The sequence below is a fragment of the Podarcis vaucheri genome (genome assembly GCF_965113315.1).
Source record: "Podarcis vaucheri genome assembly, chromosome: 13".
Classification (NCBI taxonomy): Eukaryota; Metazoa; Chordata; class Lepidosauria; order Squamata; family Lacertidae; genus Podarcis; species Podarcis vaucheri.
The window spans coordinates 27,402,835-27,426,763 of NC_138751.1; the positions used below are offsets into that span (position 1 = coordinate 27,402,835).

General features: G+C 40.0%; 3 protein-coding genes across 3 annotated transcripts; all 3 read right to left on the bottom strand.

Annotated features, from left to right (window-relative positions):
- Positions 1–676: 676 nt before the first annotated feature.
- On the bottom strand, positions 677–1,462 carry LOC309516601 (olfactory receptor 6J1-like; the record flags this gene model as incomplete). The annotated part of the gene is made up of 1 exon (XM_082195361.1): positions 677–1,462. One exon carries the CDS (start codon positions 1,460–1,462, stop codon positions 677–679), a length of 786 nt encoding a protein of 261 aa, XP_082051487.1.
- Positions 1,463–5,198: 3,736 nt separating this feature from the next.
- LOC309516602 (olfactory receptor 5AR1-like) lies at positions 5,199–6,188 on the bottom strand (the record flags this gene model as incomplete). The annotated part of the gene is made up of 1 exon (XM_082195362.1): positions 5,199–6,188. One exon carries the CDS (start codon positions 6,186–6,188, stop codon positions 5,199–5,201), a length of 990 nt encoding a protein of 329 aa, XP_082051488.1.
- A 2,953-nt stretch (positions 6,189–9,141) lies between these two features.
- On the bottom strand, positions 9,142–23,696 carry LOC309516603 (olfactory receptor 10A7-like; the record flags this gene model as incomplete). The annotated part of the gene is made up of 4 exons (XM_082195363.1): positions 9,142–9,733; positions 14,273–14,490; positions 19,648–19,814; positions 23,690–23,696. The coding sequence occupies 4 exons, from the start codon at positions 23,694–23,696 to the stop codon at positions 9,142–9,144; spliced, it is 984 nt and encodes a 327-aa protein (XP_082051489.1).
- Positions 23,697–23,929: the final 233 nt, after the last annotated feature.

Consider the following 23,929-nt stretch of genomic DNA (forward strand, 5'->3'; position numbering starts at 1 on the left):
GATGGTTGGTTTTTGACCAAACAGTATACAAGTCTTGTTCAATAAAATCACATTTAAAAAATGAGGAAATCATGTATTAAGACCAACTGAAAATTTGCAAAATATCGAGCTGTGTAGAATTTGAGAAAAGATGGGGGAATCTAATGGAATCATCATCACCATCAATCATCCAGTATGGGTTAGGGAAGAAATTTCATGTTCGTTCAGTTTCCTATTTGCCAGCCTTCATTTCTCTCCATTTCTGAATCACTTTGTGACTGCTTTATTATTTTCTAAAGTTGTTATAAAACTTCATTTTGGAAAATAAAAAAGGAAGTGCAGTGAAGTCCTACAGTCTTTGCCAGTGTTTCATGTGAACTTTCTTTAATCTCATCACCAGTGAGTGAGAAGTGGAGTTACACCTTTTTGATGTCAGCATGGTATTGGGATTAGGTGAGGCAGGGGCAGAGGCTGGGCAACTCTAGATTGGTGACATACCTATAGGATGTTGCTGCAAAGCTGGAGTTCCCCTAATTTCTCCACCACACAACTCCATCCCCATCCTGGAGAAATCATTGCCAATGCACTGCCAGAACAGTAGCACCACCACTCTGCCCTGCCCACCCCATGTTATGGATTCATGAGATTGTTTCAGCCACATCTTGAAAAAAGATATGTAAAACATGTATTCCTTCCATCATTTATTTATTTTCATGTGTACATTTGAATGCAACCTTCCTTCGATTAAGTCTCTCAAGGCCTCTTTCACCTTTTCATTTCTCAGAGTGTAGATAAAAGGGTTGAGAACAGGGGTTATCACCGCTGTTAAGATGCTCAACACTTTCTTGAGATCTAGGGATGATCCCTTTGATTGGCTCAGATACATGAATATGGCACTTCCAGAGTAGATGGAAGCTACAGTGATGTGGGCACTACAAGTGGAAAAGGCCTTCTTCTTCCCAGTAGCTGATGGGATTCTCAGCACCGCAGTGATGATTGAAATGTAGGACACTGTTGTTAATACCAAAGATCCCAGAAGTACAATTATAGCAATTATGAAATCTAGAAACTCAATATGGTGTGTACTGGAGCAAGAGAGAGCAAGGAGTGGTTCAATATCACAAAAGAAATGATTGATGATATTAGAGCCACAGAATGATAGTTTTGATATAGCAGAAACAGGCCAAATCACAAAAATGAATCCTGCCAACCAACAAAAAACGACAAGCCATGAGCAGAGCCTGAAGCTCATGATTGAAGCATAGCGTAGTGGATCGCCTATTGCTACATAGCGATCAAAGGACATAACAGCCAGGAGTATAAACTCTGCCACTCCGAGGAATAAATAGAGGAAGCACTGAGTTATGCAGCCATAAAATGATATTGGTTTTGTTCTTGAGAGGAGGTTAGAAAGTGTGACTGGGGTGATGGATAATGTAAATACTATCTCCAGGATGGACAAGTTTAAGAGGAAGAAGTACATTGGCCTATGAAGACGAGAATCAACTAAAACCAGAACTGTAATGGTCAAGTTCCCCAACAATGACAATGCAAATACCAGTAAAAGCAGATACAGTGGTGCCCCGCAAGACGAATGCCTCGCAAGACGGAAAACCTGCTAGACGAAAGGGTTTTCCGTTTTGGAGGTGCTTCGCAAAATGAATTTCCTATGGGCTTGCTTCGCAAGACGAAAATGTCTTGCGAGTTCCTGCGGGTTTTTTCCCCTCCCCCCCCTTTTTCCCAAGCTGCTAAGCCGCTTATCAGCTGATCCTAAGCCGCTAAGCTGCTTAACAGCTGATCCGCTAAGCCGCTTATCAGCTGATCCGCTAAGCCGCTTATCAGCTGATCCGCTAAGTCGCTAAACCGCTTATCAGCTGATCCGCTAAGCCGCTAATAGCGCTAATCCGCTAAGCTGCTAATGGGCTTGCTTCGCAAGACGAAAAAACCACAAGACGAAGAGACTCGCGGAACGGATTCTTTTCATCTTGCGAGGCACCACTGTAGAAGAAGATTATCACTAAGTGATTGGGAACTGGGATGCCCAGAAGAACAAACTCATCAAATGTGCTGTAGTTTTCTGGGTGCATTTAGGTGCAAACTGCAAATAAGAAAGGATCAAAATGTCATGAAACAAAGGCAATTGATGAATTAATACTTTAAAAATAGAAAGTCCCACATCTTATCAGCTGTCTCACAGAATTGACCTACGCCTTCCTGGACAGCTATGAGTCCAAAATAACTCCCAGGCTGAGCACCTGGTCCTTCAGGGGCACAGTTGCCCCATTCATTATTATTTTTTATAGACATCTTTATTGGGTTTTCAATTAGTTTACAGCCATCCTTTTCATACAAATCAATATTCACAATAAACAATTGGACACTACGAACATTCCAATGTTTAACATGTATGCATAAACTAAAGAGAAATTTAATATTATGTTACTTATCTACTTATTTTGTTGCTACTTTGTTTGCACCAGATTTCCTTCCACCTCTTACTTGGGTCCTTGGACTTCTATGCTATATGCCTTTCCAATTGTATCTAAGATTCTATTTAAGCATGAAGAATCAAGCATAAACTTCTAGCACTATTTAAGAATTGTGGCAGCAACTAAATAAAGAAGTTTGAAAATAGTATGTTACAGTATGTTCTTTTAGGAAGAAGGTAAATGCTCATGAACCTAATAATTAGATACTGAGCAATTTTACTGCCTACACATTATTTTAACTGAAGTGAAGGAATTAAGAGTAGTGCATTAAACTTTAGCTTTGACTTTCCCACCCTCATTTAATAGTTTACAAACCAAGACATTTAGCTGATTTCCATCCTTCCTACAAGAATCTGGGAATGAAAATTTCCTTAGAAGCATTTTACCCTTCTTCTGAAATTAAAAGCAAAGTTCTGTGTTCTGTCAGTTCTTGGCTCAGAAACATCTCCACCTGATGAAACAGAACATGACTACAGTGACTCCAGTGTTTCAAAACTCAAACATCTAAGCAGGTTTCATCCCAGAGGGAGTAATCAGGGAATTTTACCCTAGGCAAAAAGTTGATTCACTTCCAAAGAGAATGCCAACTTTATCTTTTCAAAATTATTATTCTTTTGATTAATCCACTGAGATGTGACTACAGAAAGACATTGAACTTCTATGGAGCTGTTTCCTGAAACAATCAGATGGGATTCTGGAATTCAAGGGATTCATACTTGTTCAGTGATTCATAAAATAAGTTTATTTGCAGATATGGAAAGGTGTCTGGTTCACAGTTAAGTTTGCAAAACCAGAGATTTTGCCAGTAAAAAGTGAGAGTCAGCATGGAGCTATTAAAGTCCAATTTTGTTATGGATAGTTAGGGAATAGCAGAAACATCTGGGGGTTATATTTTAGTTAATATAAACACATTCATCAAATTTATACATAGTAAGGAAATATTATTAAAACAGTATAAAATGATATGAATTAATTGGAAACGTAAGTTTGTCATTAAATTCTACTCATAGTAGTCCTACTGAAATGGATGGACCAATTGTCATGTCTGTTAATTTCAATGGGCCTACATATGACTAAGATTAGATGCAATCCTTTAACATTATTTGTACATTATGAGTGAATAAAATTCTTTGTTTTAGGTCTCAACAATTCTAAGATACATTTTAAAAAAGAATCCGAGAAATAGGCATCTTCCTCACACAAATGGACAAGCAGATACACAGCTTAGCGCGACTCCTGGATCTAGTGCTGTCACTCGAGGCTCAGGTGGCCTTGGTGGCGCAGAATGCCTTCCGTCAGCTTTGGCTGGTGGCCCAGCTGCACCCCTATCTGTACAGGGATAGCCTAACTTCTATTGCCTATGCTCTGGTAACCAATTAGGTTAGGTTACTGCAATGCATTATACATAGGGCTGCTTCTGAAGATGGTTTGGAAACTTCATCTGGTGCAGAATTTAGTAGCCAGGTTGCTCACCAGGGCAAGACAGTTTGAGCATAGTACACCAGTCTTGAGGATCCAACTGCACTGGTTGCCAATTAGTTTCCAGGCCCAATTCAAAGTGCTGGTTTAGACCTACAAAGCCTTAAATGGCTCAGGACTGCAATACCTTAAGGACCGCCTCTCCTTGTATGAACAAACTTGGTCCCTGAGACCATCACCTGACACCTATTTTCATGTGCCTATTGCACAGGAGGTCCAGAGGGTGGCAGCACAAAATGGGTCTTTTCTGCAGTGGCTTCTCTTTTGTGTTATGCTCTCTTCAGGGATGTTTGCCTGCAACCTTCATTACATATCTTCAGGAGCCAGGCAAAAACGCTTCTCATTAACCAAGCATTTGGTTTTATCTGATTAACATTCTATGTCCTTTAAATGTGTTTTTGGGAGGGGGGTGTTATTAGTTTGTTGCTGTTTTTGTCCTTTGTTTTGTCTTCTCCTTTTTTATTTTTTCTATTGTGAACCACTTGTGATCTTCAGATGAAGGGTGGTATGCAAATTTAATAAATAAATATGCATAATTAGAAATAAATAAACTACATTTGACATCTATCCCCCAGAATTAATATTTGCACTTAACATGTTTTTAGGAGATAAAACGAAATTGTTCCCCAGCTTCTGGAAGTTTAGTAGATGGCAGACAAGCCAATTTCACAGACGCTGTCAAATTTCAGTAAAACCTCTGGTTTCATGCCACTGGGATAAGCAATCTTCATAAGTAATTAAATGGGCCAAGGAAGTGGAGAAAGCAGGCAATCAATGATATAGAAAAAGGTTTGGAATTCGCCTCTTCTTTGTTAACTTTCCACCAATAACAGGAAAACAATTTTTTAAATGTAAAGACAAAATGGTATCATTCACTGGCAAAATGTATTGTATTAACAAGTTAAGCTTCAAAATGTACTGTATTCGCCTCCACAAAAGAAGGCTTCCTTCATACCCATATTCCTGGAAAAAATGTTGGGCTGAATTCTTTGGTCCTGCTTGATATGTGTGTTTTTTTACATTAAATAATCAGGTATAACAACCAGCTGCAAATGTTCCTATATAGATCAGAACTGGCCCCGTATCCATGGGTGCCCCCCCCCACAATTCTAATGCACCTCATTAGTCTCATAGGAACATGTACAGATCCCATTGATACATACTTTCCAAATCACACAGCAGAACATTTTATCCCAAGAAACAAAAGCAAAACATTAAATATGAGAGATCATCACAGCCACATCTAATTTATCAACTAAATTGTTGTAGTTTTCCAATCTGGATTCTCAAAGGCATTGGGCAAGGTGGGCATCTTCCAAGGATTTTCCCCAAAGCTTCATTTACATCTTTGTTCCTTAGGCTGTATATGAGGGGGTTGACCATTGGAGTGAGGACAGTGTAAAAGAGAGAAAACACTTTGTCAAGATGCCTTAGGATGCTGACTCTTGGGAGCATATAGACCATTATGAGTGTTCCATAGAACAGGCTGACCACCGACAGGTGAGAGGAGCAGGTGGAAAATGCCTTCTTCCTTCCAGTAGTGGATGAGATTCTTAGGATTGTGGCTATGATATAAATGTATGAGGTCATGGTGAGCAGGAAAGGAGGCAAAGTGAATGTGCAGGCAAAAACAAAATTTGTGAGCTCCATCCAATAGGTGTCACTGCAGGAGAGCTTTAGCATGGGTTTTAAGTCACATATATAATGATCTATTTCATTGGGGCCACAGAAGAACAACCATGACATTGAAATGGTTGTAATGGTGCTGACCAAAAACCCACATACCCAAGACCCAGCTGAGAGCTGGAAGCACAACTGTCCATTCATGAGGACTGCATAACGCAGTGGTTTACAAATGGCTAAGTACCTGTCATAAGACATTGCAGAAAGGAGATAACATTCAGTTCCTGCTAGGCAAGCAAATACGTAATACTGCACAAAACAGCCTGCAAATGAAATCTCTTTCAAGCCGGTCAAGAAACTAGCCAGCATTCTTGGGAGAACAGCTGAACTATAGCAGATCTCCAAGCAAGACAGATTCCCCAAGAAGAAGTACATTGGAGTGTGAAGGCGTCGGTCAGTCACAATGAGCACGGTGATGAGAAGGTTCCCACAAAGGGTCACCAAGTAAATAATCAGAAATACCAGGAAAAAAAGACCTTGCAGTTTAGGGAGATGCTCAAATCCTATCAGGATAAATTCTGTGACAGTTGTTTGATTTCCCCATCCTGCTTTCCCCATAGGTTTCTTTCTGTGGGAGGATGAAATAAACCATCAGATCTCTTTGAGGAGGAGCAACAATTTAGTCAACAAAGCTAAGACAATGGAAGCTCAATTTCATCAGTCTCCTTCAACTGCTGCAGAAAGTGCAGAGAGAGATTTGCCTCACAGTAGGATATGTCTCTGTCTAATAATGCTTTTGTTTCATTTTGTTTTTAAACACAGTCCTAGTGCCCATATCTGTCCCCTTAACCAGGGATAGTGGGCCTTTCCTGTGGGCCTTATAGTCAACCTTTCAGTGCCCTCATACCATGTGGGACCCAGTCCCTAAAAAAAGAACCAGTTCACTAAAAAGAGAAAAGAGAAGCACTTTACCTGAATCACAAGTGTTTAATAAAAGCTGCTATGCTGTCAAAATCCCTGTACTGCAGTTTTCTGGAAAATTAGTGGTTGACATGCAGCTTGGTTTTCATGTAGGATGTTCTCTTTTAAATCACCCTTAATCTACTCAATCTGCTGCCTGCAGTTCCCATTGAAACCAAGCAACTTAAGGCTGACACTGTCTCTGGATGTGCTACAATATGCTCTAATGTTGGAAACAAACTACTTAAATAAATGAGCCCATTCCGATCTACAAGCAGAATGAAGAAACTCCCTTTACAATACTTCTACAGTGTAATTAGCAGATGCACTGTAATGATCACTGCTAATTATAGAGATAGAAAAATATTACACCTGTTGTTAAATGGCGTTTCTGTTGCAAATTTATTAAAGAAAGAAAAGCAGCAAAAGCACAGCAAAAGAAAAAAAATACAAGGAATAAGGGGGGGATCAACTTACATTAACAATACAAGAAGCATCAAGTCATCCATCTTAATTTACACATACAGATTGATGCATGCCATCCAAATGTCTCAACAGGAATCCAAACAAAGTTGGTGTTTAAACAAAGTACATTCAAATATAGTAAGGGTGTTCAGTTCTTCAGACCATTGCATAATAGAGGGTGAGTATTTATCCTTCTGGGTTCAGAGTACAAGCCTGAGGTACTAAGGTTACTATAGGAATAAAATTCATGAACATCCACAAATACTGATGATTTCACCAATACAAATGGACAACAATCACAAAGGAATTGTTATTATTAATTTTTTCTCCAAGGAACATGAAGTGGCATACATCATTTCCCAACTCCACATTTAGTACCCACAAAAACCCTGTGAAATAGGTTACGCTGAGAGACGGGGATTGGCCCAAGGTCACCCAATGAGCTTTATGACTGCGTGGGGATTCAAATCTTGTTTTCCTAGCTCATAGGCCTCAATGAGGTATTTCCAGCATTACAACTCCAGCATCTATCTGAGTTAGACAATACCTTCTTGTAGGGGCATTATGGAGTCCAGTACAGACAACCCGTTTTAGGTTGCCAGAGTAGATGTGGAACAAGGGTGGCATAGAGCAGGGTGTTTCAATTGCATGCAATTACACACAAGCACACAATTACCTGGAAAACAATCCCCACACAAAATTGGGAGCTGCCTGTACACCCAAAATATTTTTATTTTTTTGCTGAATCAGTCTCAATTTTAGAACTGAAGAAACATTTTTTATAAATTCTAAAGTGAATTCCAATTGTTTAGGATGTTCACTGTAAACAAATGCAAAATGGTGCATGTTGGGGCAATTTATTTTCTTAATTTCACATAAACACTTCCTGAAATTCTTTTAAGTGGACATGCCAGGGATAGAACATGGATGCAGTGCTGGATTTATGTATAGGCTAAGTAGGCTGAAGCCTAGGGCCTCTAAATCTAGGGGGCCTCACCAGCCTACCCGCTCCCCAGCGCGCAGTCCTCCCTCTCCCAAAATTGCAAACCCAAGACTTCATGCGAGGGCAGGTCAGCTCGGGCCTCTAAATCTAGGGGGCCTCACCAGCCTGCCCTCTCCCCAGTGCCACAGTCTCCCCTCTCCCAAAATTGCAAACCCAAGACTTCATGCAAGGGCAGGGCAACTCAAGCCCAGCAACTATGAGACTCAGGGCTAGCCAGTGGGGCTCAATTTGAAGCAGTGGGGCACAGCGCAACTTGCTGGAATTAACAAATAAGAAAGTTTTCAGAATTTAAATTCTAGATTAAAATTGATTACTTCATTGAGAAGGGGATTGTAAGAAAAACACTGGGGCCTAATTTGAATAGTAGTGTGCCTGGTATCTGGTGGGCAATCTCATCCTTTATTTCCACACTGTGGGTGCAGAACAAATCACCTGTCAGGAGAGTTATGACATTCAGGTGAGGGTCAGATGCCTTGTCAATCCCAGCAGGAATATAAAAGGATGACTGCCCTGGCCAGGCCTTCACCTGTGGTTTTTTTAAGAATAGCATTACAACTTCATTTTCCGAAAAAATAATGCTTATTCCACAAAAGGTTTACAACATTCAATTCAGTGTTAATTTTATGCACTTTTTAAAAATCACCATGGTATTTACCAGTAATATCTTATGTTGTTTAGAGGAGAAATTCTGAATTTTTTAATGTTCAAGTTATGATTCCTTTCTTAAATTACTCCCATTGTGTAAAGAATAGTTTTAGGACACATTATTAAAGCTAAGCATTCCTAAGCATTACTAGAATTCCTGCATACATAGTGGTCCCATGAGCGCTACACGTGGGGAAGGTTACTTCCACTGTCCCTATTTTGTGGGCACATTTCAATCACATAACAGCAATTTAAAATTGTACAATTAAAGCAAAGTTGGTGTTCCTTTATCTCCCTTCCTTCCTTTATTTATTTGACTTGTTAATTTCTTGTTACCCAAAGGTCTCCAAGTACACATACAAGCATTTTAAATACACACACTGTATCAAATTTGAGGTGGATTTTTAAGTAGAACAAAATGATGGCTTACACATTCAGTTTACCGCTGTTCAAAATGATGCACATTCATTTGACAACTATTTTCATTTATTCTGATCGTTAAAAGACTGGATCTGTCATGAAGCTGGTGAACTTCCTAAAACCTTTCCACATGGCTTCCTTCACTTCCTTATTTCTCAGGCTGTATATGAGGGGATTGACCATGGGGGTCAGGACTGTATAGAAAAGAGAGAAGATTTTCTTCACATATCTGAGATCCCTGGACCGTGGGAGCATATAGACAAGCATCAGCGTTCCATAAAAGAGAGCCACCACAGTGAGGTGGGATGAGCAAGTGGAGAAGGCCTTTTGCCTCCCAGTAGCGGAAGGGATTCGTAGGATTGTGACGATGATGAAAATGTAAGATGTTAATGTGAGTAGAAATGGAGGCAGTGTGAAGGCACAGGCAAAGATGAATGCGGTCATTTCTACAACATATGTGTCGCTGCATGAAATTTCTTTGATGACTGGGGACAAATCACAGAGGTAATGATCAATTTCATTAGGGCCACAGAAGGACAATGAAGACACTGAAACGGTTGTACTTGTGCTCACCAAAACTCCACTTGCCCAAGACACGGCTGCCAGCTGTAGACATAATCTACCATTCATGAGAATGGCATAGTGCAATGGTTTACATACAGCTAGGTACCTATCGTAAGACATCACAGACAGGAAGTAGCATTCAGCACCTCCGAGGCAAGCAAATATATAAAACTGCACGAAGCAGGCTTTTATGGATATACTTTTTCCCCCAGTCAAGAGACTTGATAATATTCTAGGCAGGATTGTTGAGCTATAGCAACATTCCAAGAAAGAGAGGTTCCCTAGAAAGAAATACATGGGGGTGTGAAGATGTCGATCAGTCACAACCAACAAAACAATGAGGAGGTTCCCAGCCATGGTCATCAAGTAGATCACTAGGAAGAGTAAGAAAAGAAGAAATTCCAATTTATTAAGGTCTCCAAATCCTAAGAGTATGAACTCAGCAATAGTTGTTTGATTTTGCTTCTCTCTCTTTGCCAATGGCATCATCTGGAGAAAATCGAACACAAAATATTTAACATTATTTCATTATACCAGACTCATTCTCATATCCTTAAACTCTGAACCTATTATCTCTCCAAAGGTTGAACATCAAGTCCTTTTCTTTACTCAGAAGTAACATGTTAATGACAAGTCACTGTGAACTTTCAGTATTTCGCAAACTAAAGTTTTGATTGATTGATTGATTGATTGATTGTCTTCTGCTATCTGCTGCCTGTGACATGTCCCGTGAAACCTCACTACAGATGCGAGAAAATCCAACTTTGCTGATATTAGCAGGGATCTTACAGTGGGACGTATGAATATAGAAGAGAACCAGGCTCTTTGTTTTCATTACATCAGTCTTTATCATCAAATAGAATATCTCTTCAAGAGCACAGGGAACTGCTGCCTGGGGATGCTTGAGAAATGCAACTTTTGTGAATTCTGATTAAAAAAAACTAAGCAGATCCACACAGCCCAGACTAATTTATTTGCTGGGGTTTAGTAATCCACTTGGTTTCATATTTCCTGAATGTTCAACTCATTTGAAAAGTGTGTCAACATCTATTTTAAATATGTATTTATAGAGAAAACACATTTGAAAATACATATTAAATGCAATTTTCACGTGGCTATTAATATAGGAGAGCACATGTAAAACTGACAGAGACCAAATGTAGACTTATTTATCCAGCTATATCCCTGCTGCTGCTAGAGACACAGAAAGTAATGGATGTTGCATGTGCAATTCTGCCAACAAATTTCCCTTTGTAGGCTTCCAGTCCACGAAGCCCGGAATACACCATCAACTCAGTGTTGTGAATGGTCCATTCAGTTTGGGGAAATATTAGAAATCAAAGTTACTATGAAACAAAATGCTGCAGTGCTGTTTTCATATATAGTTGGATGGTTGGTTGGAATGCTGCACTCCTCCAAGTTATTTCATTTCCATCTCGCTCCCCCATGGTGTCCTATTTCTGGACTACTAACCATCCTTGGGGGTTTGGGGGGGTCTGTTTAAGGTCTTCTCATTCAGGGTCTCTACTCCCTTCCTACAGTATTGTTTTGTATTTCTGCGAATCTTCAGACTTTTACAAGCCTGCTGATCCCTCCCTCTGCATAAGTGAAACCAGGTTGACTAAATAAGGACCTGAACTCAGAAATCACTATATTGTGGTGTGTAACACAACAACAGCTACAACAGCTAGAATAATAATGTATAAATCTATGATTCAGTCATTGTAAGGAAAACTGCAAAGTTCTGGTTTAGTTATCTAATTGGGATTAGTGTGGAGGTATAGAAAAACTGTGAATGGTACAGAGAAATAAATAGACAGAATATTTCCCCACTTTATCTCTAATTTGTTTAAGGATATTTTTTAATTCCATGTTTTTAAGTGAACCAAGCTGATTGGCACTTTTTGGACTAATGAACAGTTTAGAACTCAGTTATTTGTCAGTTTTCACAATTCTCTGAATTTTGTGATACACATCTTGGCTCAAAATGCATACAATCTAAAATTAAAATATGTACAAAATATGTCTTTTAGGATACAGTGTGTTCAGAAATGCATTTTTTATGGGAAATACTTTAAAATGTGAAATTTTTATGCAGTTGACAACTGCACATTGATATGGAAACAGGATGGAATGGATGCATGACTGAACACATGCAAAACTAATGCAGAGAGAAAATAGTTTGATTCTTCCATCTATATGTATATAACATTAAAATTCAGGGTCATCTAATTAAATTGATTAGCAGTACATTCATGGCAGACAAAAAAAAAAGCTCCACTGTAGAAAACAAATTATTAATTCATGGAATATGCTGCTACAATGTATGCTGATGGCCACTTACTTAGGCTGCTTTAAAAAGACATCAAGCAAATTCTTATAGAACAAGGAAGGGGAACCTCTTTCAGCCTGGTCACATTTTCTCCACGTGTCACATACAAATGGCAAAAGTAGGAAGGACAGCAGATGTGTCTTTTTTCTTTGTACAACTGGTTTTACTCTAAGCTATGTACAGCCTAGTGAGAGATGGTATGGCTTGAAGCAAGGCTAAGGGCTAGGTGGAAATCTCTGAAAGGCTGCATTTAGCCTCCAGGCTTGAGGTTCCCCTACTGAGATAGTTAGTCAGGGAAAGTGTAAAAGAAGTACCCACATATGAAACTTTTTTTTTTACCTTAATGTTGAATTTATATCATGACAGAAGGATTTATTCTGTAACTCAAGGCTGCATTGTATTCTTCTGTTCTCTATAGAAACACTCATGACTTGGTTGATCTTGCTCGAAATTAATCTTCATTGATTCAGTGTAACTTACTTCCAGGACTGCAGTCATTATCTCTCATATCACCGCAGTATATGAGCCCAATAATACTGTATATAAATTGATTCTGATATAGTCCTTAACATTCCTTCCCCCTTCTGTCTTCCCACACTATTCTGCAGAGTTTTGCTTTGGTAGCTGTGATGTCTATGTAGTGTCACAATATGTTGAATGTCTCCATTGGGTGGTTATTTATGAACCACACAGAAAAAGAATATCCCTTGACTATTCTGTTAATAGGTATATCAGTCTACAGAGGATAATATTTTCAGAAGGAAATTTTGCATTATCTGACGCAGAGATACATGTGTAATATATGTGATACTCTAAAACACTGTAGAAACAAATGGGGACTCAACAGCTGTAAACAAAAGAAAAGAAAAAGAAAAGAAAAACCATAAAGAGCTGTTTAGGAAAAAATGGAATATTTTATCCCCCCCCTGTTTCCATTATATAATTATTCTCAGCTGATGTGATCTCCTTCGGTAGTTGTCAGTGGTTTGAGACAGAGCCCTTTGGATGCTTGCTTAATTTAAATAATGCATCTAACTATGAAGAAAGGCTTCAGTTCATTGGTCTGCCCACCTATATTGAGTTAAGAGAACAGCTAATGTGGAATTTAGAGTGAAACTGAGGATTCTGTCCTCATGGATCTGGTGTTACTTTTGGCATCAAAGCTAGCCTGGTGTCTTATTTATCAGTTTTGTTTGATACGTGAGCTAGAATCCTTTTTTTAAAGAGGGGAGCATGCACCTACTTACTTAAGTAACCTCTGGCTCCAAGTGGATGCTGTGGCCCACCTCTTAGGCGGCGTGAAATATGGGAACATATACAACTAATTGTATGCAGCCACACAGGATACCAAATGATTCTAAGAACAATTCAAGATGCCCGTTTTTGAACTACAAAATCACCTTTGACCTGCAGTGAAGAGACTATCTCACCCTGGAGCACTCTGTCTATATTAAACTATGAAGATAATGAAGAGAAATATTAACCCTTGGGCCACTTCCCCATAAATAAATCCATCAATAAAAGAGCAAATAAGGTTTTCATTTTAGTCATAAATTTTAATAGATGATTGCAGTTGGGGGGAGACAAGCAGGAAATAAATGTGTCTGCATGTTGCAGAAATTAATTGCAGGGATATCAAATATGAAAAAGTGGAAACATCTATCCAACGGATACAATTGATTCACACCGTAATTGTTCTCCAGTTCCATTACAACTTAAAACATGGTGTTCTAAAAAGTTGAATAGGCTGTGAACTTCCTAATAACTCTTTGTAATGCTTCCTTCACCTCTTTGTTTCTCAAGCTGTATATCAAGGGATTGACCATGGGAGTTAGGACAGTATAGAAGAGAGAAAATATTTTCTTCGTGTATCTGAGTTTCCTTGATCCTGGGAGCATATAAACTAGCATCAGCGTTCCATAAAAGAGGGCCACCACCGTGAGGTGAGATGAGCAGGTGGAGAAGGCCTTTTGTCTTCCAGTGGTAGATGGGATTTTGAGGATTGTAGCGATGATGTAAGCATAGGAGGCCATTGTGAGAACAAAGGGTGGCAGGGTGAAAATGCAAACAAATATGAAGGCAGACAATTCTACTAAGTATGTGTCAGTGCAAGAAATCTGTTTTATGTCTGGTATGACATCACAGAAGTAATGATCAATGATGTTGGGGCCACAGAAGGATAACTGTGATACCCTAACAGTTATGCCTGTGCCAACCACGAGTCCACTTACCCAAGATCCAGCTGCCAACTGCAGGCACAGCCTACTGTTCATGAGAGTGGCATAATGTAATGGTCTGCACACTGCTAAGTACCTGTCATAAGACATCACAGACAAGAGGTAGCATTCAGAACCTCCCAAGCAAGAAAATATAAAAAATTGTGTAAAGCAGGCTTTTATAGATATAGTTCTTTCACCGGTCAGAAGTACAGTCAACATCTTGGGCAGAATTGTTGAGCTGTAGCAGGATTCAAGAAAGGAGAGGTTCCCTAGGAAGAAGTACATGGGAGTGTGGAGATGTTGGGCAGCCATAACCAAAAAAACAATGAGGAGATTCCCAGCCATGGTGGCCAAGTAGATCGTTAAGAAGAGCATGAAGAGAACAACCTGCAGATTGAGGAGATCTCCAAATCCCAAGAGTATGAATTCAGAAACAGTTGTTTGATTTTGTCCCTCTCTGCTTGCCACGGGCTGCATCTGGAAAAAACAGAATGCACCACTTACAACTGCAAGTTGGTGTGTTGTCTTGCAAATCAACATTTTAAACCAGAGGAAACTCTTCACAACACTGTTCACTCATCCTTTTAGTGGAAGTGGTTTTGTACTTCCTCGCCTCATTTTGGGCAAAGGGAGATGGGAACACATGGAGCTAGACTCCTGACGCTCTGGGAACTTGACCAATAGGGGAGACCAGGATGAATGCCTTTAAAATGCCTGTCACCACATAGCTTATTTCAGGCCATCACAGCATCCCTCCCAGCTAGCCTTTCATATGAGTAGAAAATGTTTGGCTGTTCTCCGACTGGCTTTGAGTTAATCTCTACTTTTCTGTATAATGAGCATGACAAATTTGTGTTTTGACTTATTGATTGTGTTAATTTCTTGTTTGCAACATGGAGATAGTGTACATTGCATATATTTAAAGTACACGCAGACCCATGGAAACATTTGGAGAGACTTATTGGACTAGATACTTAAAATGCATCATGAATTTGTTCTTATTATTTCTGACCTTAAGTTTCTGTTGTACCGTTTCCTAAGAAATGACAGGTCAACTGCTATTGTTGCTTCCTGCATTTTAAATTATGTTTATTGCATGTGTGTGGGGGGGAAATATGATATTTTTGAATCACAAACACTCAAAAGAATCCTTGGAACACAGCTACAATTCCCAGCACTCTTGACAAGCAGTTTCCAGTTTTTGTGTTTTGAGGGGGTGATGGGCTCTAAATGAATGCAGTCTTAGACTTTAACCAAGGAGCCAAGATAAAGTCTATAGGTAGCAAAAGTGGTTGAAAACAATGATAATTAATTATGCAGTCTATTGGTTTTTAATGGAAAGTAGAAAGAAAATTAAGGCCACAATCCACACCCACTTACCTGAGACTAAGCCCCATATACTTTAGAGTTAACATGGTTAGAATTGCAGCTTTATTGCATGCAGGTGGCATCTAGTCACAAAAACTTACACAAAATCAACAAGCACTTTAGAAAAAAGCGAAGTGATGAGGCGCCTATCAGAACACTGGGAATTACACATCAATGTCTTTCTAAACAATGCACATTGCAAAGTAATTTCCCCCCTTTTTTGTTACAGATAACTAAGGCAAAAAGCATTCATAGCAAGAAGAAAATCCACTTAATATCAACTTTTCAACTGATTCCTCTGACTTACTTAGTTATAAGATCTTACAGGTATATGGCATGATGACCGTCCTAGAAAACAGCTATTGCATTCTGGGATTGCACAAAATTTTGGAATCACTTACTCTATGTCCTGTCTCTATCCCTCTATTAGAAACTTTTTTACCCTGCTGCTTCTTTCACAGAGTCCTGCCTTGTTGCTTGCAAATTCATCAGTCCATAATGAGATCATCTCTACAGAATTATTATTTATAATCTACCCAGCAAGGTAGAAAAAGTCCCTTGGCAGTTCTGATAACAAGTGATATTAATGCATGGATAAAGCAAAGGAACAAAAGGAATCAAGAGTTTCAGAGAAGAGTAAACCCATGTTATGTTACCTCAACAACAGAAACCTCCATGATTCTCGTTAGTGGCACCCAGGGGTGGAGGAAGGGGGGTGCAGTGGAGGCGGGCCGCCTTGGGTCTCACCCACTGAGAGGGGTGACAAAATGCCAGGTGGCACTCACTGCAAGGCCTGCAGCGCGCCCGAGCCACGTGTATCTCCTGGGAGTGACGCGGTGGCTTGGGTGCCAGCAGGCTCCGTGCTGCCCCAAGCGGTCCACTCAGTGCCTCCCCCCCCCCCAGCTGTACGGTGGCTGAGTGGGAGGAGGCAGGCAGACTCCTCGGAGGCCCCGTGGAGCATCCTGCCCCGGTTTGCCCCACCCTGTGGGTGGCTGGCTCCGCCCCTAGGCATACACGCTGCCCCAGGCACCCGATCTGCTTGCTCCACTGCTAGTGGCACCCTTGCCCCTGAGATGTCAAGGAAATAACTACATAACTTGTAGAAGACATACAAGGGCAGCCCTGTATTGGGAAGTGTTTAATGTTTGATGTTTTACACTATGTTTTATATATGCTGTAAGCCACCCAGAGTGGCTGGGGAAACCCAGCCAGATGGGTGGAGTATAAATAATGATGATGATAATGATGATGTCACAAAGACAAGTTTGAAAGAGATGGTTATAATTCAGTTCTTGTTTCTGTGTATTTCAATTAATTCTGCCCATTTATTAATTATATATCTTTACTCTTAATCCACTTAAATACCCAAGGTTAGTGCTGACAATTTGATATACTGTATATTGGATTAAAAGTACATTTCATTTTCCTTCTGAGTGTGGACAAAAATATCTTATAGCACAGTGGACAATACTATTAAAATACTTGTTCTGCAGCTTTAAAATGACCTGTCAAAAGAAAGGAACTTGGTGACATTTTTCTGCCACACATGTTAAAATTGACATATGGGGTGGGGATGGGGGTGGGGCTTTTGCACCCATTGCATTCAGCGTAGCTTCTGAATAAAAGCCCAACAAGTATAAAGGGTTTGTGCACTGGTCCATTTGCACAGCTGGGCACTTGTCACACATATGGAGCCTAAATATAATGAATTTAGGTTGTTCCAGAAATTATGCTGAATGCATGTAGGTGATGAAATAAATGATAGCAGGGGTGATTAACAATTACATGTAGTCATCATGACATTTGGAAAGGGTTTGGGCCATTAGACGGTAGCAAAATAACCATCGTTTCACAAGACTAATTGTTTTTAATTTAGAGCTTGGCGCTGGGTGCTGTTGCTATCACTTTGCTGTTGAATCTCACTACAGTGGCACCTCTGGTTGCGAACGGGATCCATTCCAGAGGCCCGTTCGCCACATGAAAAGAGTTTAAGCCGCAGTGGCGTGTCTGCGCACACGCAGGTTTCAATTCACCGCTTCTGCACATGCACGTGACGTCAGTTTGCACTTCTGCACATGCACGAGTGGCGAAAGCCAGAAGTAACCCTTTCCAGTACTTCCGGGTCGCCACGGGATGTAACCTGAAAGAACGTAACATGAAGGGGACGTAACATGAGCTATGACTGTATAAAGAAAGGCTTCAGTTCATTGGCCTGCCCACCTATATAGAGTTAAGAGAGAATCTAATGTGGAATTAAAAGTGAGAAACTAAGGAAAGTTGATACTGCTTCTTAGAGTTGGTAGAAAATACAGAATACATACAGAAAACACCAGGTCTTAGACAGACACCTTTTATTACAGAACACACACACACACACACACACCCTTTCCTCTTCAAAACATCAAAGTTGGAAACATGACTATCTCAGGTACCGGTATATTAATTTTCCTGAGTATACTTTGTTCATAAGAAGAGCCTGTGTGATCATGCCAGCGGCCCATCTAGCCCATCTAATCAGATGCCTGTGGGAAACCCACAAGCAGAACCAAGTACAACAGCTCTCACCCCTCCTGTAGTTTCCAGCAACTGGTGTTCAGAAGCATAATGTCTCCTGCCATGGAGATAGAGCACAGACATTGAAAGCCTTGTCCTCCATGAATTTGTCCAGTCCTCTTCTATAGCCATCCAAGCTGAATAGCCATCGCTGCCTCCTGCAGGAGTGAGTTTCATAGTTTAACTAGGGGTTGACTAAAGAAGCACTGTGTTTTATCTATCCTAAGTCTTCCAACATTCAGTTTTATTGGATGGCAATGAGTTCTAGAATTATGAGTGGGGGGTAAAAAACAAACTATCCACTTTCTCCATGTTATGCATACTTTTATAAATGTCTATCATGTCACGTTTTACCTTTTATCAAAACTAAACACTCCCAAATGCTTCAACCATTCTTAAGAGGAGTTGATCCAGCCCCTTGATCATTTCGGTTGCCCATTTTTCTGAACCTTTTCCAACTCTACAATACCTTTGGTAAGGCGAGGCCACCAGAACTACGCATCATATTCCAAATGCAGTCACACTTTTGATTTGTGTAAAGGCATTATAATTCTGGCAGTTTTATTTTAAATCCTTTCTCCTAAGAATCCCTAGCCATTATATATCCATTTCCTAACCAAAAATCCATTTGATAAAGGAATCTGTTATGTGTAAAACAATTAGGAAAGAGCAAGAAATAATTCTCATAATTGCCTCATAATTTAATTTAGTGAGCATATGCATGAAGTGTGCATGTGTGTGTCAGTGTCATGCTGTAATGTAGAATAGAACCTTCCTGAAGCCCATTTTCAGGGACTTCTTCACTTCCATGTTTCTCAGGCTGTATATGAGGGGATTGACCATGGGGGTCAAGACTGTATAGAAGAGAGAGAAGACTTTCTTCATATGTATTAAATCCTTTGACCGAGGGAGCATATAGACAAGCATCAGACTTCCATAATACAAGGCAACCACTGTGAGGTGAGAGGAACAGGTGGAGAAGGCCTTTGTCCTTCCAGTGGTGGATGGGATTCTGAGGATTGTGGCTATGATGGAAATATAGGAGGTTAGGGTGAGGAGAAAGGGAGGTAGGGTGAAAATACAGGTAAATATGAAACCTGATACTTCAAATAAATGAGTGTCACTACAAGAAATATGTCGTAAGCTAGAGCTAACATCACAAAAATAATCATCAATTTCCTTGGGACCACAAAAGGATAACCATGAGAGTGAAAAGGTTAAGCTTGTGCTAACCAAAACTCCACTCGCCCAAGACACAACAGATAACTGGAGGCTCACTCTGCCATTCATTAGAGTAGCATAGTGGAGCGGCTTACAAATTGCCAAGTACCTGTCATAAGACATCATAGCAAGGAGGTAGCATTCAGCACCACCCAGGCAAGAAAAGATGAAAAACTGCAAGAAGCAGGCTTGAACAGATATACTTTCCCCCCCAGTCAGCATGCATGACAACATTTTAGGCAGGATGGTTGAGCTGCTGCAAGATTCCAAGAAGGAGAGGTTCCCTAGGAAGAAGTACATGGGGGTGTGAAGATTTCGATCAGTCACAACCAGCGCAACAATGAGGAGGTTCCCAGCCATGGTCACCAAATAACACAATAAGAAGAGCAGGAAGAGAAAAATTTGTAGTTTAAGTTGATCTCCAAATCCCAAGAGTATGAATTCAGAAATAGTTGTTTGATTTTCCCATACTTTCTTTGCCATGTGTGCTGCATCTGGAGAAAATAGCATGGAGAGTAAAGTTAATGGCTTCACTGTTTTAAAGTAAACTTAAAAGAGTCTTACATTTAAGTAACTTGCCTATATAGTGAATAGGTTTTTTATTTGACCATTTCTATAGTCAGACATTATTATTACTACTACTACTATTACTATTATGTCTTATTTACACATCTCATTCACACTTCACACAACTAATGTTGCTTAGAAAAGAAAAATACATAAAACACACTGCAGTCCCATTGGTAAAGAAAAAAAGGTTCCTTACTAACAATAACTGCATATTCACAAGGATGGTTTTGGATTCACAAGGATGGCTTCATATTTTGCTTAGATCTATCTGTAATGGGATCTATTTTGCTTTATCTTAACAAAGTAAAGTTTTCCACTGTTTTTAAAAAGTGCTATTTTATATCAATCTGCAAAAAGGCTTTGAAATATGTGTTCCTGCTTCATCTTCCCCCCTCCAGCATTTAGTGTTTTTTCTAACAGAAATTTTCCTACCTCTCTCTGACCCATCAAAAGAGTTCTGTTTTTGTTTTACGGATGCCAAGGCCTACATTAATCCACAATAAGGTGACTATATAGAATTGTTTATACTGTATTCCGCATCATGAAGTTGAAAGTGTCCCCAGACATTTATGATAATGAGCCTTTTACTTGTGGGTAGAAGAAATGCATTTAAAGAAGCAAGTTTTTCCAAGGGGAGTAGAGCCCTTTTCCCTCAACCACTTCCTTTGGGATATGAGCACATAGGGGAGACACAAGGACAATTATTATTGTTGTTGTTGTTGAAAAAGATGGTTTCACTTAATTTCAGGTTCCATATCTTATTTCTCTTTATCATGCATATAACTTGCTCTCACAGAAGGCAGGGATAAGACCACCGGCTTGGATGGCTGAAAAGAAGATTAGACAAATTCAAGGAGGAAAAGGCTATTGAGGCTACCAGACATGATGGCTATGCCTCACCGCCACAGCTGGAGACAGCAATGCGTCTGAATATCAGTTGTTGGAACCTGCAGGAGGTGAGAATGTTCTTACGACTGGGTCCTCATTGCAGGTTTCAGTAGCAAACAGAGCTGTACACAGCCCCCCAGTCTAACACTGGACCACATAATGTGTTGACCCAGCAATGGCCAAACCAGGGACCACCAGCCCAACCCCAGATATGTCCCTGGAGACAACTGTGCTGTGGCTAATGCTTAGTGAGGGTTTTAAAGCCCTAATTACACATACAGTCGAGAGATGCAACATAACCTTCATCTATCCCAGCTGAGAGCAGGGCCTGGGTGCAGGGAAGGCTTTTGCAAAGCAGCACCCACAGCATGAAACACCCCCTGCTCTTGCTCAGGAGAGGAAGTAGTGTTTCCCGTCCCTCCTTCAGTCTTTTCAAGTGTTGCTTTCCAATAGCCTTCCTCTGATTTACCTTGAGAAGCAAAACCCTGAAGTCCACAGAATTGAATCCTCCACTCAACAGCTGTGGAGAAGACTGCTGCAGTCTTGATCTGATTCAGCCCTAGTCCAGATTCACCCCCCAATATATATATATATATATATATATATATATATATATATATATATATATAATATTATATTATATTATATTATATTATATTATTGCCCAATTTGGTCAGGATGCAGACTTCAGCCAAATGTAGTGCACAGCTGTAGTAATAAGGATTAGGGTTCTTTTTAGGCCTAAAGTGGTTCTTTCCTATTGTTATAGAATACTAAATACAGGAAGAAGGGAGAGGGTGACATGATGGAAATTTAAGAAAGTGTTCCATTGCTGGTGAATTTCCACAGAGCCTCTCCATGCTCTTGGATGTTTGTTTGTTTTTGCAGGTTTATTGGCAACATGGCATTGATTCAATATTAGTGTGGTATTTGTGGATTAACAATGGGTTGTACACATCATTTCTCTTTATTAGTCATTCTTCTCCAATGCTAGCGTATTATTGATGTTCTGGAAGGGCACTTTTGCAATATAATTCAACAAAAGTGGGACAAAAATAAATAAACCCTGCCCTGGAACACACATTCTATGAAAAGTTACAGGATTTTTTCAGAAGGCTATGGGACATAAATGGATTCAAAACAAGACATTTATATCCAGCCCAAACCAGTGTTGAATTTAACTGCAGATTTGAGTATTACATATAACTGCCCCAATGTGATCATGAGCAGAAAACAACATGAATGCACAGATAAAAGGATGTCTAAATGCAGAGTAGTCGGTGAAGTTAGTGTTGTGTACAGAGATGGACAAATACCAAATTGCGAAATGGATGTATTGAAATAGACAAAGAAAGAAGATAGGTTAACGACACCACTTCAGGTTTCAGTGGTGAGGTCAGGTTTCACATCAAAGTTCACAGGCTTGCACTTTGATATATTCAATATTAAACTGCAAATAAGTGCATTTCTCTGAAATCATCAGTCAGACAGGGTTGGGGATATAATTTGTATTATTCTCCAGGTTTGTTAACTTTTTTTCTAGGGCAGTGTTTTTCAACCACTGTTCCGCGGCACACTAGTGTGCCGCGAGATGTTGCCTGGTGTGCCGTGGGAAAAATTGAAAAATTCGAAAGATTTTTTTTTTAAAAAAGTCACATTTTCGCCCACTAGGCGGGCGCTGGACTGTGTCACCCTATTTCCCATACATCCTGGGTGGGGATGGGATCGGATGAGAGCGGACAGGCGGTCCGCTCTCATCCGATTCCCCATAGAGAGCAGCGGGGCTCTGACATCTCCCTCTCCGCACACAGTGGTGGTGTGCCTCATGATTTTTTTCATGAAACAAGTGTGCCTTTGCCCAAAAAAGGTTGAAAAACACTGTTCTAGGGAGTCCTAGAAAGAAAGGGAGTTCATCTCACTTCACAGCCATTTCTATTTCATAAACAAATAGCCCTTGTGCTGTGGCATGCTTCACTTATGGGTGCTTTTATAATTGCTTCTGCAGTGTTTTGTTTGTGCAGAATGTCTGCCTGATGAACTCTTTCTCCCCCCCCCCAACCCTACAGTGTGAGCGTGTGTAAGAGAGAGGGCAGGAGATGGAGGGAAAGAAACTAAGGTGTCTTCTGCTGTCATAATTGCCATGCTGGTTATGCCACTGACTACTGCTTCACATATCTACTTCTTGGGAGGGTATGCAGAGAGAAATAAGCCCAGATGGAACCAGGACTCAAGGTTCTGGGGCCGGGGGTCAGGATAATCACAGCACAATTCATTCAGAGAATAAACTCAACTGCATTTTTAAAAAACAAAACAGGACAATCAATTGATTCTTAATGGAGTAACTTCTGTTGCAATCCTAAGGCAAGGCTGCTAAAAAGAACACACACACACTGCATATATTTCTTTTCAAATTATTTGGAAAATAAGAGCAGGATATTTTTAAAAAAGCATGTTGTTGCATTAAGGCATTCACTTTGTAGTACATATGTTACTACAGAAATGACACGAATATAAAACTAGGAAATCTAATCCTTACTGCATTATGTGCACTGCTAAAGGTTACAAAGCTGGAAATTAAACTGCTCACAATCCTGTGGGGAAAAATCCATGCATGGAGGGGGACAGTGGTATCATACTTACTCTCACTGCTGCAAACATCACATGTCCCAGATTTTGTTTGTATAGGCGAGTGAAAGAGTGTCAAAAGTCAGATACCAGATACAGATGTACAGAACTGTATTAAAGTGGTACTTTATAGGCATATTATTTTATACAGGTCAGACATCTTAGGCAAGTTAGTAGAATGACATCAGGATTCCTAAGAAGTATACAAGAGTCAGGGACAGACTTTGGTCTTTCAAATTTCAGTGGCACTCTGTGCAAGGCCAAAATCTGGCACCCCACCTCTTACCTTCCATTCTGCTCAATTGACTACATCATAGTTGCAATGCCTGTCTCACTGTCCTAAATCTTCCTCTGTGAGAGTCCATGTTCTTCTTCCATAAAATGACAAACTTCTAAGCAAAAATATGCTCTGAAAGGGGCTCAAAACCCCAGAGACATAAAGGAAGGAACAATAAATATTTCAGTATATTTATGAGTACTGTAAATTGTCAGGTCATTTAATCTGCTGTGCAGATTTATATTAATA